The sequence below is a fragment of the Dermacentor albipictus genome, chromosome 2 (genome assembly GCF_038994185.2).
Source record: "Dermacentor albipictus isolate Rhodes 1998 colony chromosome 2, USDA_Dalb.pri_finalv2, whole genome shotgun sequence".
In the NCBI taxonomy this organism is placed as follows: Eukaryota; Metazoa; Arthropoda; class Arachnida; order Ixodida; family Ixodidae; genus Dermacentor; species Dermacentor albipictus.
Window position 1 is genome coordinate 156636876 of NC_091822.1, and position 19003 is coordinate 156655878.

The 19003-nt window shown below is 44.9% G+C and overlaps 2 protein-coding genes across 4 annotated transcripts in view; both read right to left on the bottom strand.

The window, feature by feature from the left end:
* Positions 1 to 222: 222 nt before the first annotated feature.
* DMAP1 (DNA methyltransferase 1 associated protein 1) lies at positions 223 to 10136 on the bottom strand. 2 transcript variants are annotated; one of them, XM_070534142.1, is made up of 12 exons: positions 9719 to 10136; positions 8732 to 8851; positions 8497 to 8594; positions 7804 to 7924; positions 6416 to 6490; positions 6037 to 6246; positions 5113 to 5232; positions 4025 to 4216; positions 1858 to 1926; positions 1300 to 1372; positions 863 to 1209; positions 223 to 396 (listed from the first exon to the last, which is right to left on the bottom strand). In XM_070534142.1, exons 2-12 carry the CDS (start codon positions 8819 to 8821, stop codon positions 337 to 339), a joined length of 1455 nt encoding a protein of 484 aa, XP_070390243.1. In that variant the 5' UTR covers positions 8822 to 8851; positions 9719 to 10136; the 3' UTR covers positions 223 to 336. The 2 variants fall into 2 exon arrangements, with proteins under 2 accessions (XP_070390243.1, XP_070390242.1); XM_070534141.1 differs by having other exon boundaries at positions 8732 to 8829; positions 9719 to 10135.
* An 845-nt stretch (positions 10137 to 10981) lies between these two features.
* The window catches only part of Neurl4 (neuralized E3 ubiquitin protein ligase 4), a 40703-nt gene continuing 32681 nt past the window's right edge, over positions 10982 to 19003 (bottom strand). For both annotated transcript variants that reach the window (XM_070534147.1, XM_070534148.1), the window contains exon 26: positions 10982 to 17687. In XM_070534147.1, the coding sequence (XP_070390248.1) occupies positions 17444 to 17687 (244 nt within the window). In that variant the 3' untranslated portion in view covers positions 10982 to 17443. The remainder of the gene's footprint in view (positions 17688 to 19003) is intronic.

Genomic DNA, 19003 nt, shown 5'->3' on the forward strand with positions numbered 1-19003 from the left:
CTTCTGGACAAGGACGTGTGCTGCAATTGTTACAGCCATATATAGCTACACAGCTACAGCGGCGAGATATTCATGCGAGAGAACAAATGCGGGATGAATTTGGTTAAGAACAGTCGCCATTTGTTCGCTCAGGCAAGCTGAAGTCGTGGGAAAAAGCATGTTTGCACCATGAGCTGTAGAGGAGAGACCCAGCATGCCGAAACTTGTCATGTTTGGAGGCCATTAAGGTAGAGTGAGATGTTTATTCCGGCTTCTTTGTTGCGAGGTCACAACACATGACTATTTGAATACGGTGGGGGCGACGAGCGAGGAATCCGTTGTGAAACTGTGGTGGTCTCAGGCCTTCTTGAATTTCTTTAAAAGGTTGCTCTGCTCGATGGCAGCCCGCCGCTTGCGCTGCAAGGCATAGACATGGAAATGGACGACTTTCAGCAAAAGTTCTGCACTGGAGATGTGCGTGGTAAATCGCCTGCATCATGGACACTCATTGTGTAACTAGTACCAGCACGTAGAAAAATAATCGATGCACAATCCAGTGTGCAAAACATTCTTTCATAAGCTTGTATAGCTGTATTAGTATGAGGTCAGCCCTGGCAAGCATGAACTGCTTTGAGGCACGGTAATAATAATAACAACAACAACACATTGTGTCGTTGTCTTTATGTCTTCATTTAGGTTGTGCTAAAGTTAACATGTACAACTTGCACTAACACACCCGATAATGCATTCCACTAGTCCAGCCTGCACCCCATGCGAAAAGATTCACGTGGCATTCACGCAAGCACTTCCCCCTTCGAGCTTCTGGAAAAAGTCTTGCCACTGGGCAGATATAGAGCTCCCTACATCAGTGCATGGCACTCACATTAGGCGTTCCGGGCGTTGCACCGACGTCGAGGATCTCCGAGATGCCTCGTATTGGTGTTTCCGTGGCAGAGCCTCCTCCCGGCTCCGCTACACTCACACCGATAGTGCTGCCAATGCTGGCCCCAATGCCACTGCTGCTTGATGAGCTGGTCAGCGTCGCAATGCCCGTGGCCGCGGCAGTGGCGGCGGCTCGCTCGGGCGCCAGCACCTCGAACTGGTGCCGCAGGGTCTGCAGCTCGTACTCGCACGTGGCCAGAGCAAGTTTGAGCTCGTACAAGAGCACCATGTCGCTGCGCAACTCGTTGAAGTGCTGGCACACCTCGTCGCAAGGCGTTGGATTCAGCTCTGCGCAGAAAAGACAACAGCTTGTACAGGGCTTGGCATTTGGATGTGCCGTCCATGTGGCGGCAAGTTTGTCAGTTAAAAGCAACTCACCGACACCCAGTTCCTGGAGTAGCTGTTCAATGGCCTTGGTCTTCTTCTGGCCCACTGATGCTGGCAGCTTCATCTGGGAATTTACAATGCGCCATGAAGGCCGCCAGCCAGAAGCACCAAATGCAGACAGTGGCCTTCCAGCCAAGATAGCTTGGCTAAGTGTACATGTGCGTCGCGTGTACTTTGGAGAACAAATTTAATTACAACAGCCTGCGAAGTATAAGACATACAATGCCCTTGTAGTTCTGCACAATCCTCACAGAAAACATCACACAATGTGCGCCATAACAAGAGAACACTGAACATTTAAGAGACGATTAGTGCTAAAGTACAAGATGAATGATCGCTTGTTGATGCACGTAAGTAGATCTCCTGCTCAAGAAAGTGCCACACGTTAGTTTTTTACATTTTACTGCAAAAGGAAAGATATATTCGGAACATGTATCTGGCATTCCCCAGTGCAAATTAGGGCCTTAAATGTCGGTGCAATTTGCAGCGAGTGTCACCGCTCAAGTTTGCAAGAGCACTCGTTATGTGAAGCAAGCCTTATGCCCTCACCCTGTGGCTTCGCAGCGACACCCCACAGGCCTTGAAATCCGGAAACCGAATGCCTGCCGACTCCACTGCCTGCAAGAGTGCAAAAATGAAAATAGCAATGCTTGAATATCATGAAATGGACCTGGAAGCCATGCATTAGCTTAGTATACATAAACGGTCACAAGAAACCTTAAGGGAGCACACACACACAAAAAGAAAAAAAGAGAGAAGGCCATGAGCAGCAGATAAACGAGGGCGCAAGTACAGTAAAGCCTAATCAATGTGAAAAATCAGGATAATTCGAACTTGCCACCAGGTCTTGGCCAAGCAGGTGCATTACGCAATGGCATCACTCTCACATTAACTTGGAGGCGCTCTATCGTGCCAGTGATTGTTTAGACACTCTATGGAACGAGTTTCTTGCTGCTATAAATAGCTGACTACTCTTAAAGGGCCCCTCACCAGGTGTGACCATTTTAAACAAACAAGCACAGTGCGCTGTACAGTGGTGTGTGCTGCGAAAACAGCCAAAATTTCAAACCATATGCTGCGCTATCTCCTTCTCGAGGAAGCTCTGCTCCCGGCCAGAGTCAAGGTAACAAGCACAAAGGCCGTGATGTAAAATGCAGTGCTAGCAACGTCACTTCCCATGACACGTGACCCCAGTAAATAATTCAATGCGGAATGTGTAACGCCGCCACTGGAAATGTGCTGCACAGAAAAAAGAAGCAGCAAAGACAAAAAATTCAGTGGCGATATAGCGGTAAATGTGAGAAATGCATTAGAATTACTTTGCACCTCTTCAGCTTCACAGATCATTTTTAATTTCTTTGCCATTTCATTTCTCACTCGACACATGTCCTGCATGTTCGAGGAGCAAAGTGCGACTGATGGTGGTCTGGAGCAGACCGAGTTGACGGAGCTTCAGCGCTGCCGTGCTTTCCCTTTCCCAAGTGCCCATTTACAGCTGTGCTGCTCTCTCTCCCTCTTTCCCAGCTCTCAATGGTTTCTAGAACACCTACGTTATTCTAAGTTCTCCTGTTGGTAAGCTCTTGTAAGCTCTCCCATCCTCTCTCTACCTCTACCACGTGGCCGATTTCACACACCTGACAGACTTCACACACTTCACACGCATACAATTTTTTCCACTTTGACACTCCTAATGCTAATGCATTAAAAATAAGGCGGGGCTTGTCACGTGAACTTGACGTGGTCCTTCGGCTCCAGTATAGCAGAAGGAGAGGAAGGAATGTCATTTGTGGACGCTACTCGGGACAGAGGGGAAGGGTGTCTCTGTTGGCAGCTGCACTCGCCTCCTTGCGATATGGTAACAGGCCATTCAGTTTCTTCTATCTCCTCCAATAATAAACCGGTTTGAAAAATCCTTTCAGTAAAACAATCCTTAGGTGGCGCTTCCGAACTTATTACATAATAATGTACTCCAGTGGGGGCCACTCTGGCCTCTGTATTTTCCTAGGATGACATGATGATATCATTCAGCTGCAGGCATCACCCCATATGCAGCAGGAAGTCACCTTAAAAGCTATCAAAGCAATGCTCTGTCAACTTAGCCTAATTTTTATTTTTTTGCTATACAGCCCTTCAAAGGCCAACAGCAATGAAGGTTTTGGCGACACACACACACACACACACACACACGCACGCGCACACACACACACACAAACAAACAAACAAAACTAATTTCTCTTAGTGTAGATGGAAAAGTAGTGTCAGTGCAAACTTAACGTCTGAAATAAGAGCGGATGCATTGCGAAAGGGCTTGCAAAAATCGACATCCTGGATACCAAAACTCAAAGAAATGCCATGGAAACGACACAGAACCCACAACATTGAGAACCAGCGCCAGCTGGGTGCCTATGCGTGACTGACAGCAAGATCAGCATGCACACACATTACCGGTATCTGCGTCATATTCGTTAACCACCAGATGCTTGCGTCGTCTGCTAAGGAACCATTCTCTCTAAGTGCCTTGTGAACCTAAGTGCCTCTCGATTAAAATGTTAGCTGACTACCAGCCTCAAAGCTTTGACAAAGTGATTTCAACAGTGCGTACTACTCATTTACGAACAACATAGCCAAAGCGAAATTTGCTTGCAGTTGGTCTTTAACGACCAGCCAGCAGCGCCAGGCAGCGATGTCGAGGGACACTTCTGGAACGAAAGCTCACCCCCGGCTCGGTGCGACTGCTCTTCTGGATGTTGAGCTTCTTCTTGGGGCCCTTGCGCTCGACACGCCGTGCCTCTGCGCTGTTGTCTGCTGCTGTGATGAGCTTCTGCAGGTCTTGCGTCTTCTTCTCGCGCTCCTTCTTGCGTAGTTCGATCTTGCGCAACTCTCCCAGCAGCGTCTGCTCTTCCTCAACCTGCAGAAGTTACGGACGAAAACGAGTCAGTCTAGCAGAGAGGGGCACCGAAGAGAAGCACTGACCTCCCCCAATCACATTCTCAAAAGATTGTCGACTCGAAGCTCGCCACTGAGTCGAGCACAGTGCCTGATCAAGAGCTCACGTATTTTTAAAACCCTCCACCCATGGCAAGCGCCTGCAGTTACATGTCACTTGAATTAACTTACACTAGCCCCAAGCTAAGTGCTTCCTAAATAAAGCTAATGATGCTTGATAAGCATCAATTAAACAGTCTATTCGCATCAAATTATATCAACATTTTACGAAATCTCTCACCTATAGCAAGCTCTTGTGTTAACACTTCACGTAAATAAATTTTCATTTATTTATTAGGATAGTGATTTCTTGAGGCCTCTAGAAGTTTATTTAGGTCAACGTTTGTTGTTTCTTCACAAGAAACACAACACATCAGGACTGCAAACAGTACACGTGGCCCGCATATGCATTGGTACTAACAATGTGCTTCCATGCGTGGTGCAGGAAGAAAAACGTTAGGACAGGCAAGTCCCGACTGGTATATGTGTAAATAATGGGTGACTGCATAACTCTACATTAACAAAAACAGAGCGGAGAGCACAAACAGATGGCATCTTGGGACGAAACTTGAGTTTATAGCAGTGAGTTCAGTCCTTTGAGCGGAAAGACACATGGGTCACTCGCCTCTCAGTAACCAGATGACACCACTAAGCAGCACGCTCCCAGTTGCTTGAGGTGTTCACTTCTTTCTAAACGCATCTTGCTTCCCGATACAGGCTAAGTATTTAACTGGCAATCAATGGCAAAAGCAAAGCAATGATAATCAAAACCGAAGCAAGATATAGAGCTGACAATTTTCTGTCAGTAGACCAACCCACCTGCTCTGTAGTGCGATCATACAGCTTCAGCAACTGCTCCTTGCGACGGCGTTCATGATCGGCGTCAAAAGCACGGCCCTTGGGTTCTTGCCCGGGGGGCGCCCTGACGCGGGCCAAGGTCTTGGTTGGAACAGGTGAGAGAAAACGAAATATGGATGAGAAAAAGCAAACTTAAAACAGTAATTTTTGGCTGGAATATCTTGGTGACCATAACAAAATAAATTTTATGCCTCAACAATGCGCAGGGAGCTAGAAATGAAGGACAATCCATGCACTGTGAAGTGAATCACAGAGGATAGGTAACTTATCTTGTGAGCAATAGGGGGAGGACTGCTGAATCCATTTTCAATGATTACTTGTGATATGCAGATTTGAGTTTCACATGTGAATACCTATTAAGTAGCTGTTGTGTTGAATACATTATTTAGTGAAATGCAGTTAGGTTTTGCAAACATTCAAAAATTTGAAGCAGCCTGTCACGATTGTCGGTCCAGAGCATGTCTGTAGAGACAGTTTTGTTGTATAGGCTCTATGATCAGTGTCCTCACTGCTCTTCTCTGACGAAGCATGGCGCAGCTTTACCACTATGCAAGACTCATTTGTAGCCAAAGAAGTAAAGCTTCACGACAACACATGCTGTGCCTAATAAGTGCAGCTTATTAGAAGCGAATGCATTTATAGGAGTACCTTGTCTTAAAATGCAGCTTCACAGTAATAGAAAATTTTGCCTGTACGTGTGACTTCATAGCAATGAACTTAACATTGCCACTAAGCTGCAATCACAGTCCAATTTAGCCTGAACCCACTTTTTATTTTGTGCTTGCATTTTACGAAGTTTCAGAACAGGTCACATGCACGGAAAGGCTACTACTACTGGAACAAACTGTGAAGGCCAGTGGGGCACAATGAGACAGGAGTAACTACCTGGCAGATGCCATAGTACCGCTCTTTGAGGTCTTCTATGGAGCGTCCCGTGGGGAAGCGTGTCCTATCCCAACGGTCCTTCACAATCAGGAACCGCTGATCGAAACGTCGGCACAGCTCGAGCAGGTGGTCCGTCTCGGCCCGACTCCACTGTGCGCTTGCCAGGTGCTGCTGGTACTCGGCTTCCGTGTAGGTCGGCACTGGTACCTGCTGCTCGGTCAGATTGTCGTCGATTTTTACCACTGTGCTCAAGAACCCATCGTTTGAACACAAACATTGTTTTTGCAAGCAAGCGTGCTGTAGTGGGATGTTGAAAAATTGCTGTGAGGGTTTCACAAAATAACAAAAAAGAAAAGTTTTGAGCCATAATGCTACTTGCCTTGTTGAACTTTGCAAAGGGGTACTCCTTGCCTTCGTCGGCCAATCTCCGCCAGTGGCTCAGCATCACGCCATCCTGTACAGACATGTAATGACCTGTTACAAAACAAGGTTAAACTAACAGTGCAGGCCAGCTAGAACATGCAACTACAAAGGAGACGCCATGCTCATGAGCAATGCACAAAATGCCTGCTGGTTAAGGATTGATACAATATCCTTTTAAATAATAATCAGTCACTTTTACTATGCTTGAGAAACTGTCATAAAGGGAAAATCAGACATCCACCTGTTCGTAGCAATTGCTACAAAGGAAACCCAAACGGGTTCCTTGAAAGAAAAGCCTCATAGTTGAAGAAAAATTCGTTCTGGTCCGGGACAAATTGGTTACTTCTCTCCACCTTGGGGTTTCCGCAGAACTACTACGTCAGAAGCTGTCATAATACTACATAATGTGCACAAGGCACACATTACTAGCACATTTCCCTGGTAGCTACAAAAGAAGGCTTAGGTTTTTCTTAGACAGGTACGTGACATGGGACTCATTTGGAAGAGCAGGCTCACTAACACACCACCTCAAGGTTGTGAGCCCTTGCATAGTAAGCAAAAAAGCAAGCTATTATTTCACTCTCAATAGGGGCAATTAGGTAATTGTGGTTAACTAGTGCTTAACGGACGGGATGATGAAAGAAAGCCACAAAATGAATACTGGAACTTCGAGTGATGTTTACTATGGAGCAGTGCCGCGAGACACGTGCACAAAAATGACTTGCATAGCAAATGGAAACACTGCAAGGTTGCGGACATGACTGTCTGGCAAGATATTGCTGTTAAGCACACGACACGTGTTCATTCAGGTACATAGTCTCTTTCGCTACTCTGGCAACAGATGCGGTTCTGATGCACTTATAAACGTCTTTTTGAATGCGAAACATACTTAGTGATTTGCTTGTGACATGAGCTTCCAATGCAGCGGCAAAAGCTTCGTAGCTTAACTATAATGCATCTTCATGATTAAACTTTCTCCAGCCTTCCTTTCAAACTGAATATGCAATGGTGATATTCCAGAACCCATTAAGAAAGAATCCCAAACAGATGAAATGCTTCCAGAGCATTCCACCGCAATGCTCTTCAGAGTGCTGCCATTAGGACATTAAAATCAATCATCCAATCCTTTTCCCTCCCCTTCTCTGTTCCTAGATTCCTCAATTATGTGTGTTTAGCAAGAAGCTAGTGCTTCAGAGGCCAAACTGTACGCCCTTCCATCAATACACAACTTCCTTTGACTTAGGAAAAAAAAAAGATATGAGTGAGATAAATGTAGCACTGTTTTAACTCCTTGTCGGATATATTGTGAAAAGCAGAATTGATCACAAGGAGAAAATAACACACCTTGCGGGCCGGGTTGTTAAACGGCATCCAGCGCCATGGCCGGACACGCCGGATTCCAAGCTTGGCCTTGTTGCGCTTGTAGCCTTGGCTGCTGTCAGTCGGCAGCAGAGGCGGGTTGTCTCTGAGCAGAAAAGCCAGAACCAAAGTTTCTCATGGCTGTGCAAAAGGCTTGGCTTTCTACTCAAAGCATGGCAAAAAGCATGGCTTTCTACTGAAAACCTTGGCCTGCTACCTGGCAGGGGGATATGCCACAAGCTAAGATAGAATGTTCCTTCCGAAATAGACACATGTCACTACTAAGAAAATGGAATGTCGATAACATATCACTGCTTGCTGCTGGGGTAGCTGATTCATAGGTGGTAGTTTTCCAGTCGTTTCTTCATATGGTATGGTACATACTACATTTTGAGGGCAAGGCATTGTGCCAATACAATGCATATTTTTTTGGAAAGCCATTCCAAGAGAATGCTGGCATTTGCTTCCCCTGTAATGACTTCACAAACAACCTTAACTTGAATTATCTTGCGAGTTACTTCCATAAAGTGGGTGATACTCTAACTGAGCCTAAATTATGATGTTATCTGGTAAGTTATTTTTCTATAGCAGACGATGCTCACATGACTTGCTGCTGTTGCAGTAAATCGTATCATAAGTGGTGAGATCAACTAATATGGTGTGGCAGCCTGTTCATACCGTGCATCGGAGAAAAGAAGGGCATAGAGCTCCCGATGCATTCCTTCAGGTCGCTTGAAGGTGGCCTCTATGAGCTTCCGCTTCTGCATAAGCTTGTTCTGCGCCATATATGGTCAGGGGAGGAAAAAAGTGTCACAGTGATACAACAGTGGAGGCAACGCAATAACAGCCAGTGAACTGTCAAAGACGGAAAAGGTTACGAGAAACGAAGTAAGAGGCCATGTGTAGTGCTTACTTTTCGAGCATCTGTGCCCAGGATGCTCTCCTTGCTGACTTCTGGAGTGTTGGGACGTTCCACGTCCAATATGTCCAGGACGTCACTCATCTTGAGGCCTGCAGTTGGGCACCTCGTGAGCTTTGCGCAAAGAGTATTTGTACACGTACAAATTAACCGTGATGTGAAATACGGACAAAATGACAGAACACGAGCACCAACGAGAAAGTAATACAATGACTGCAACCGTACATTTAATATGCTAGAATTGCCAGTTCGACCTTGCTATGCTTACGCTCACTAGTCTTTCCTATTATGAAGGATTACTGCCCGTCCTGCATGCGCTGCATTTGGTTTCGCTGGACGTACACAAAAAGATGGCTTCAGAAAACTAGCAATTTCTTTAGGCGTTCCTTGGAACCGGGATTCGCTTGTTTACACCTTGATTCCCAAGTACACTTGTCCACTCTGACAAAATGAGAACACGTAAGAACATGAGCTCTTACGTGGACGAAGCTTCGTACAAAAATACGCGAGTGAACGTTCTACTATACTAGTTCCCACTTTCAGAAAAGTAAAAGAAAAAAGAAAAGGAATGTAAACGTAGCTAGATCGCCTTTAAGGTCCCGCTAACCGTTTGTTCCACGTATACAATCCTGTTGCAACGATTATACGATGGACATTAAAGGCAGGGGATATAGTAAGTACTTCTTGAGTTGGAGATCAAGAAGCAAACAAGAAGTTGAACGCGCTTCTCTGTAGTCGGTCGATCATTATTCGCAGAGCGTTGTTTACACAGCAGTTTTCGAACCTTGTGCGGGTTTCAGGTACCTTTATGACATATCTATGATATTTCTATAGTCTTGAAATACACGCGTGTCGTTTACGGCCGAGTAACTTTCGGGCTGCACTCCGTGTACGGAGCACTGCCTCCGTGCGCGCATCCGGCATTCACACGGCGATATGCGGCGGCTTCTAATGACGGTAAGCTGTATAAGCAATTCTTACCTTTCGGTGACTCACAAAATCTTTACACAAAGCGCAAGGACGACGACTTCAAATTGGTGCTGCGGACACTCAGTCAGCAAAGGAGCACACGAACATCACATTTCTCCAAGCTAGAAAACTTTGTCACTTCGCGTCAAACCTGCGCTAAGCTATTTCGACGTCGAGACGGTCGAGATCGCTATTTCGACGGATAACACGACAGAACAGCAAGATAAGCTAAATTTACTAACGATGGCCTAAAAATAAATGATGTGGTTCTTATGCAAAAAAAAAAAGTGAAACGTCGTAGATAGATTATTTGAAACAGAACAGCGCGGTTTTCTCGGGGCAAGCAGGGTTACCAACTCGCCCAAACGTCTGTTTTAAGTTTAAGCAGATAAATTAATTTCGTTAGTTCCATTACGCTTTAAGTTACCCTACACAATCAAGAACATGAGGGCGTTTGTTTATTTTTTTAGTTCTCAGGTGCACTCAACGCCTACACGAATGCGAACCAAGTGCCGCGAGACTATTTTCGTTGAACTAAACCAACATATCACAGTAACAAAACATAGGGCAGATCAAAAAGATACTTTCGCTGTTCATCAGGATAATGTTGAACGACTCAAACGCAGTTGTCTCCTAGACAGTGCTCCAGCCATCGCAAATTCAAGAGTGGTAATAACCATAAGAGTTTTTCTGGTTTCTCCATGGTGGCGACACAATACACATCACTGGACTTAGCAGTGAAGGTATTGCGAGGTTTCTGTCTTTCTGTGAAAGTGAAAGTTTTGCAGCGGTTTGGTGCGTCCTTGCCAGAAAGTCCGAAGTAACCAACATGTGTATAAATACTTTCTACAATGTCTCCACAGCCATCTAGAGGGAGTCAAAGAACAGTCTTTTGTAAAATGCACAGAAATCTGCTGCCTGCATGGTACTCTACACAGGGAACGGGGACAGAAACCAAGTAGGGGGAGGAAGGAATAGAAAAGAAAAAAATTAGAAAGGAAAATATTGTGTGTATGTTGAGACAAATGTGATGAATACCTAGGCTAGAGCTTTAATTTAAGACAATTGCTTGGCTGAAAGCTTGACGCTGCTTTGATTGAGAAGGCATAGGACTTGGTACGCTTCCTAGATCTACTGGTTCTATCGATCTAGGGACTCCCCCCAACAAAATCTGTCCTGGTTTTTAATGTGCAACAGCCATCACAATACGAGAAAATCTGCAGACATGCAGATTTTACATCGTTCTCATTACATAAAAGCACAAACACACATCACTTTGCTTTAGTGCAGAGTTTATTCGGACTCTCCAAAATGACACTGAAAGCAATGAGCCAGGAAAGTCCAGTACGTAAACACGCACTTCCTCCTATAAAGTACACACCCAAGCAGTTGAAGCACATACACTTATATGGCCTCAGTGCACATCTTAAACATGAATGAAACTGCAGAGCTGTGCTTCAGCTTTCTTTCCTTTGTCTGTTCACTGTACAAGAAAAGCTGGACACATTCAACACAGAGACCACACTAACAAGGAAAATAAAGCAAACGGTTATCTCTGTCTGTCATGGAACTCAACTCAAGGTGACCCATTTCAAGATCCATGGCGGCATTTTGCCTCACATACAAGCCAAACTTTAGACTAGATAAGCACAAACGATGATCAATTACACAGCACCAAAAAATGTTGTGGCATTTCACATGGGCTGAGCAAACGGCAGAGGCATAAAAGCACAGCACCAAATTCTTTTCATTCCCACACAGCTCTATGTTTGTGTACATTGTATACCAATATTCACTGAAAGTGGCCATGTTTGATTAGCCATCCAGAGAGTTAGATGTACTTGCCTTTGCAATGATCTCGGGATTAGTACTTGGCAAGTGTCAGCGAGTGATACTTGCACTGCTGCAGTTATCACATTTAAAATATCGATTGGGAGCTCCTTTTTATACCAGCAACCTCTGCACTTGCAACGCTGCAACTACAACAGACACAGCTATCATAACAAAAAAAAAAAAGGGAGGGAGGGACTCGCATAGCTTTGCAGCATGCACCACAACGATTCCAAAGTGTGGTGAATTGACAGAGACCTCTGCATCGTGACAGCAATCCATTTGAAGATGCCCTTATAGATTGGGTCAGCGCTGTATATGACTGCCGTCAATTTTGTACCAAAGTTGCGTGCACACACTCTTAGTTATCATTCAATGCTATAATCACTGAATTTACAAAGGTTTGTCAAGTTGGGACTACTGCCGGCTGTGGGGCAGTGGTGACATTTGCCTCCAAGCCGGCCGACTGGCCCTGATGGCAGCATTACGTTAGCCCAAATAAACCTAGACTATTCTAATGACAACAGCACTCATGCAGCATAGAGATTGGAGGCAATAAAGATGCAAGAGGCAGAAATTGCAGACAGAGTCAGATCTTTTCCGTTTTTCATTTGGCAACGCTTCTATTGTTAAAGGCAAATGCGCAGCTGTTGGCCACTTTCTGCACAATGCTGCTTTGGTTTTATTTTACTTGCTGCTCACGATGCTAGAGTATCGAACTGATTTCTGTTTGCAGACATGCAAAGAGAAATCCAGACAAAGCTATCCAGCTTACTATAGACCTGAGGGTCATTTACGAGTGAGCTCTGCGTTAGGTGATATGGTTTGAACAAGCTTTTCCTATCTTTACCAGAAGAGCTGTGAGACAAAGAAAAAAATAATGTTATCTAACAGTTGCACAAACAGATTTAACATTTCTTGTTTCACATCAGCTTCCCCAAGTGAAGTTAAATATACACTATACAGAGTGAAACACCAAAGAAAAATCAAAACGAATAAACACGACAGATTCTGACAGCTATACACACATTTAGATCGCTTTTGTTTTTCTTTTTCAAATACACATATGTACAGAGTATTTTACATGAAGCAAAGGACTCTCAGCAGTTCATGCATGACAGGACGAGTGAAGCTTATTTCGCATATCCTGCTCTGCCATGCGAGACAAACTCGCATATTTCAACATCATGCACACAGCGATGTGCACATACCGCACTCTGCACACAACAGAAAGAGTAGCAATTACCTAGGAATCTTACAAAAATAGTGGGAACCGGAATGACAGGTTCTCCTGGCGACGCCGCGACGAACACGTGCAAGCGTGAGCAATGACATTACTGATGGGCGACATGTAGATACCAAAACGTTTCTTGTGCTGTGGGTGAAATACATCATCATTACAAGTACATCAAAGTGGTAGAGAGCAACCTAGCATTTGGTTTAACTCGTCTGGCTCTGCAGTCACATTAAGATGCAGAGAGTTCAGACAAACATATTGCATGTTGCGTTGATAAGGAAGCCAACAGAATCGGCGTTTCAGGGTCAGTATTCTCGGGTGACCACTTTTGGGGACTTGATCCCTTTTGCGAGATCTCGTGTGACTTGGCGTTGGACGCGCTGAAGTTCATGGTCAACAGTGCTCCTGACAATGTGCCAAGCTCGCTATATTCACGCAGTGCTAGGATACTTCGGTGCGTCCGGTGCCAAGTCGTGCGACATCTCGTGAAAGTAATCCGTATCCCTGCAAGTTACTGCTCGAGAACACCGCCCCTAGGTAAACTGCTGTCTTGCTTGCACTTAAATCCGATACTGAGGTGGCATATTATGGTGTGCTTTTCTTTGGCACTTGCTAGTATTCAGTTCTAATCTGTTTTATCCAAAACAAAACAGAAGTGTGTAATGTGTTGTCTGGGGCAACGACAGACAAAAACAGAAAGCTTTCAGAAATAAGTGTAAAATGTTTTTGCTGACGAAAGGGTGATGCCATCTGTTCTAGGAGAACAAAACACCTGCCTTCTACAGAGAAAACAGACATCTTCTTTGCGAATTGCCGAGGATCGGCTTGCTTTTCATTTAGCTCATGTGGAAGAGGGAGTACCGTGCACAAAAACAATATCAACTGTGAAATGCCACCTGCATGAGAAATGTAAACACAAACGAGCCAGCGCTGTAGACAAACCAACCATTTACAGCAGGCTTCGTTACTGACGCAACACTTCGTACAAGCTTTGTGCCTGCCTGTAAATTAGGCTTGTCAATAGTGTCAGTAAGTACAATCTGTCCCACATACAGCTTCCACAAGAAGAATCCACAACCTGCAAATGCGCTATAATAGCGACACACCCTACAAATGAATCTGGAGCATTGGAAAAGTATATAGAGATACTTTAAACTTTTAGAGACCATGGGTGTAGGATGCATGTAAAAATAGTCACTTGGACGTTAAGACAGGAATTACAATAACTGCACTGCAGTCAATTCTACTTCATCACTGTTCAAAATAAATAGGAAAGGCCGAGCATCTCTGGGAGCTACGTCACTGCGGTTAGTTCAGCAAATAATATAACTGCCAGCCAAGGCTTCATCATTTTGGCTACAGTGGCTGACGGCATGAAATAGAAAACTGCTTCGATTGGTCAGGAAATGCTGACTTGGACAGGCGAGGCAAAACGTTGCTTCAACACAACCCATTCATCAAGCGTGAATTACATTCCAAAGAACTTCTGAAATACATAGCCTTAGCACAAGTCATATTTTCACATTTAAGGAGAGACCTTCTAATTAGCACTGGTGTAACCTTCAATTTGACTGTTCACATGCAAAGTAGTAGCAAGCGCAGGCAGCTCCGTTGCATTTTAAGTTTTTAATCTTGAACTCAACAAACAAATAATAACTGGCGACGACAAAGGTGGCTTTCCGATTAATGCTTTGCACCCGTCTGTTCGGGTAAGGCCTCAAGGAAAAGCACGCTTCTGAGGTGCGCATCAAACATGCCCAAGAGACATAAATGAAGTGCCAATGTAAAACCCATCGTGCAATTTTTAGCAGACTATTCGCATGCTCCTTGGCAAATTGCTCGAGAAGCAACAGACAGGAAACTTTCTATGTGTGCCATTTGACTGGGACAAATGCAGCAAAGTGTCCATTGCATGGAACACACTTCCCATGTACTTTCAGTACATCGGACAGCATCTGTATGTCCATTTCATAGATGTTCATAACCGCGCTGTTGCGACTGGCTATAACAATTTGTTTCGTAACCACGCAAAACATACTTCAACTATAAGCAGCGTGTGGTCCTCACGTAGTGAAAAATGCCCCAGCTAGATCAATTACGGAAATATGCCCCATGAAGTCGCTTGCTAAAGAAAGTCTAATGATGAATGTCAAAATGGTTCTCTAGACAGTATGCTGCGTGCAGTGCTAAATGAACAGCAAGAGATCACCAGCCGAGGAGAGGAACACATTTTTACAGCTGAACAAGAAAGTGCAGTTGCTCAGTAAGAAACAAAAACAGTTCGCAGGTTTGTTAGATCACTCTTGACAATGGAGGTTGGCGTACGTGACAAGAACTGAAGCGTCAATAAGACGTGGGCACTTGGTGCCGACACCTTACAACACCGAGACTTGATAACACCCCCGCAAAGGCCCTTCACATACCAACTGTCATTCAGTATGGATGTACGACCGACTACTGCATTCAACTGCCTCGAAGCCGTGCACAAGACGTGTGCACGCGCCACTGTATGAAGCCGGCTCCTTAACTGCATTGCCTGCAGCAATGTATCACATTTGTAGAAAACCATTCCTTCTACATCTCACTAATGGTGACGCGCTTTGTACAGTACATCACAACTTCTGTCACGAACATGAGCAAGCAGCCATCTTGCAACGTCGACGTGCTGGACAATCAAAAGCACACAACGCTTCAAAGATTTATGGACAGCTTTCTTTGGTTAGGGGAGAGGGGGCACGCCGGGCGGCTGGCGGAAGTAGGCAGGTTCGTAAAGTCTCAAAGTTCGTTGGCAGCCACAGGGGACAGGAGAGTCCTCAACAAAATGGCACCGAAAAATTTCTAGGCCTATACTGGATGCTCAGAGTGGATGTCCATTTTCAACAAACGGTGTCTCAATACTTCTTGTGGACTGAATTAGGTAACACAACTGTTTCGTCTTAGGATGCGGTTGGTGACACAATACGCAGTGCAAGACGCCCGTTGACAGTGAATATGATACGTCTCAGTATTTCAAAGCATACAGTAAGCATTAACAGAGCACTTACTGCTGGTAGAGTGTTTATCCAAATAAATTAGAAGTGCCTCCAAGGGTGTGACAGGACTTGAACGTGTAGTCATACTGTTACCAAAAACAAGCAACACAAAGGTAACAACAAAGAATGCGGTGCAAATATGGTGCTTACAACAAAGAAGGAATACCGAAGATGGTAAATTGAAAGAAAACTTACAAATTTATCTTTTGAACAATTTGTCGTCAGCTTCCTATGTGTTTTTCAAAAGGTGCTCTACTTTTAGCGTTACCAACATGATTCAAACACAAGTAGCATGCGCTACGACAAAAGGCAGTCCAAGATTTCACTGACTTCTTTTCTCTGTCTTCAAAAATCTTTGCAACCAACATTATATTTACGAGAGGACGGTACCATGGCAGCAAAAATTGCTTTCCCCCCCCGATTGCTAAAGTAAACAGACAATTGAATCAGCGTATAAGAATGATCTTTTAACAGCAAACTCGCAATGAAGAAATAATGTTTGGGTGACAATAATATGAACTGCGCATCACCAGAACTGATGGATATGTGTTCTGCAATGCTAGACATGGCTGATGTGCATAAGTGCCCAATGGAGAGGCTTTTTGTTGCAGTTGGTAGCCTTTGCAACAAGGGTCCACTCCATGAATGTTTTCTTTCTTTTTTTCAGACAACACTGCAACACTTTTTGACGTGTGGCTACGATTTACTTTTTTTTCGCCACATGGGCAACGGAATATCAGCCAGAGCTTCTGACGGCTTAAAGAACACATGTGGCAATAACGAATGTGATGAAAGGTCCAATCATTCGGACGAGGTGTCATGCACTGCTCAGAACGTGCACAACAGTCATACTATTGCAACAATGGCAGCATAAGAACAAGTTATCTGTCCCAATGGGGAAAAGTAAATTACACGAGACAACCACATAGAGCACACCGAATCTCGTGCCATGTGCAATGCATGCATGGCACGGCAATGAAAAGCAAGGCGTGATTTTACAAAGAGGCCTGTAACAACAGAAGCTATTCATTACAGAAATGGCAAAAGAATTTGTAGAGTGCCTCACAGCTCCATGCTTATGTACACATATGTGATTCCACAAAACGCACAGTGTTGATGTCATGAAACTCCTTTGTGTGTAGCACGTAAGAGAGACAAACGGAGAAAGAGGACGCAAACGCAATCTAATACACATCGCTACAGCGATAGCCAGCAATAGCAAACGGCTGGCAATGGCCAGCCCTTGCCAACCATTGTCAGCTGGCTTTTACATTTTTGTCATAGGATATACACCACACACAGATACACACAAGTACGTACACACTGTGTGCAACCATGTTCACACCTGTGCTTGTGTCTCATTCGCGTTAAGTTTGAAGGCATCTAGGCCGACACGCCGGCAATCCTGTACTGCAACACAGGGCGGAAGCTTGGAACGCAATCAATGTCAACGATTGTGGCAGCAGCACAGAGATAAGAACGAGTCAACGAGAATTGCACAACAGCCCGAAATGATCAGCAGTGTGAATGAATGCACGTGAGATGGCATAATCAACGCTTAGGTTGCCATGTAAACAGGAAAAAGAAATAAAATAAAAACTAATGAAAACAAGCAAGAGTTCCTATGTTCAAAGCCTATCAGGATGGCGGGAACTCCAGGCGGACAAGGAGCGCATGGAGAATGGTGGCTCCCCTCTCTTTGGTCCTCCACTCCAGTTCCGAGGCACCCAGAAATGTCTCGGTTGGATCCCTCGACGTGGCGCTGCTGGTGGGGCTGGTGGCGCCCACACGCGCTGGGTGCGTCGTGTAGGAGCCAGGCTGGACTAAAACCTGGAACGCGGTCCTTGCCCACATCTGACGGCTCGTCTTCGGGTCAACGAATCTGTCAACAGAGCCACAAATAGACTTGCATCAATGTTCATGATATTGGGAGTATGGGGAATCCCGTCAGGTAGGGACATAACATGATGACAGGTAAAAGCACCGACCACAAAAGGTTTAGTAACATTAGCGTTTCAGCTCCTGCACGGGAGCCTTGTTCAAAATGGCTCAACAATGAACATTGACACTGCTAAGCCTCTCAGGATCAGTATTTGTCTTCCACCTTTCATTATGGTCAATTTATAGCCTTTGTCAAAAAGTATGCAGGTTACTCTGTGCCTTCACCCTTCAGGTCGTTTGGCTGTGTGCTGCAGTTCTTGTGGCACTCCTGAACACTCCAGATCTCTGGATGGTAAGGGATATTGCCCCTAAGGGACTGAAACTTTTGGCACATCCTAAGAACTCTTTAAAACAGCGTGTGCTGCATATTGCCCGACTCCTATGGTGAGCCCAATAGCAACCCCTTTAGTAGAAGCATGTATCTGCAAGGCTTATTAGGTGCAGTGAATGCTTCGAACACACGTCCTCTCCTGTTGACGCCTATTTTCGTCCTGCCCTAGTAAGATTTTCAAGCAATAATGGTTCAAGTCACGACAGTGGCTCACAATGTCTGATTATAGTGCAGCATTTTTACGATGTCCTTGCAATGCACCCATTTTTGCCAAGAAATTTGGGATGAAAACTGCCGTGTGCGGTGCAATCGGTTACAGAAATGCGACCGCATTTGCGGCATTGGTATGTTTTACCGCATAACACAGCTGTATTGCTGCAAAGCCGACTACAGGAAACAGGTCACCATTGTGCAACACGTTATGCTCATGGACAACTTTCTGTGGCTATGAAGGGAAAGCTACAAGCGTGTGGCTGCTGCACATGTGTTACCGCTCCAAGTAGTCCGGCAGCGTTTGACAGTGCTGTTGGTTGCTCGGAACAGACGCTGAATCGACGCAGATTCCATGTGCGACGGCTTCGCATCTCCCTGGACGCGGAAGGGAAAAGCTGCGAAATAAATAAACCTTTACACTCAGAGGTGTATTCTGTCTTATTAAACTGTTGCTAATAAGGTGTTCATGTTTCGTTTTCCCCAGACTAAACTAACGTGGATTAGAACGCTGGACTCTTTTCAGAAGCGCTCTCACTTGTGCATGCTTTGCCTCCGTAGCTTTCCCTTCATAGCCACAGAATGTTGCCAGTGAGTACAGACCCTTGCCCATTTTTCGCACTAAAAAAATTGGGTGCACGTTACATTTATACTTTGTTTTGGGCTTTAAGGTCATTTCTACATTAGTTTTCTACTTTGGACAGAGAGAAAAAAGC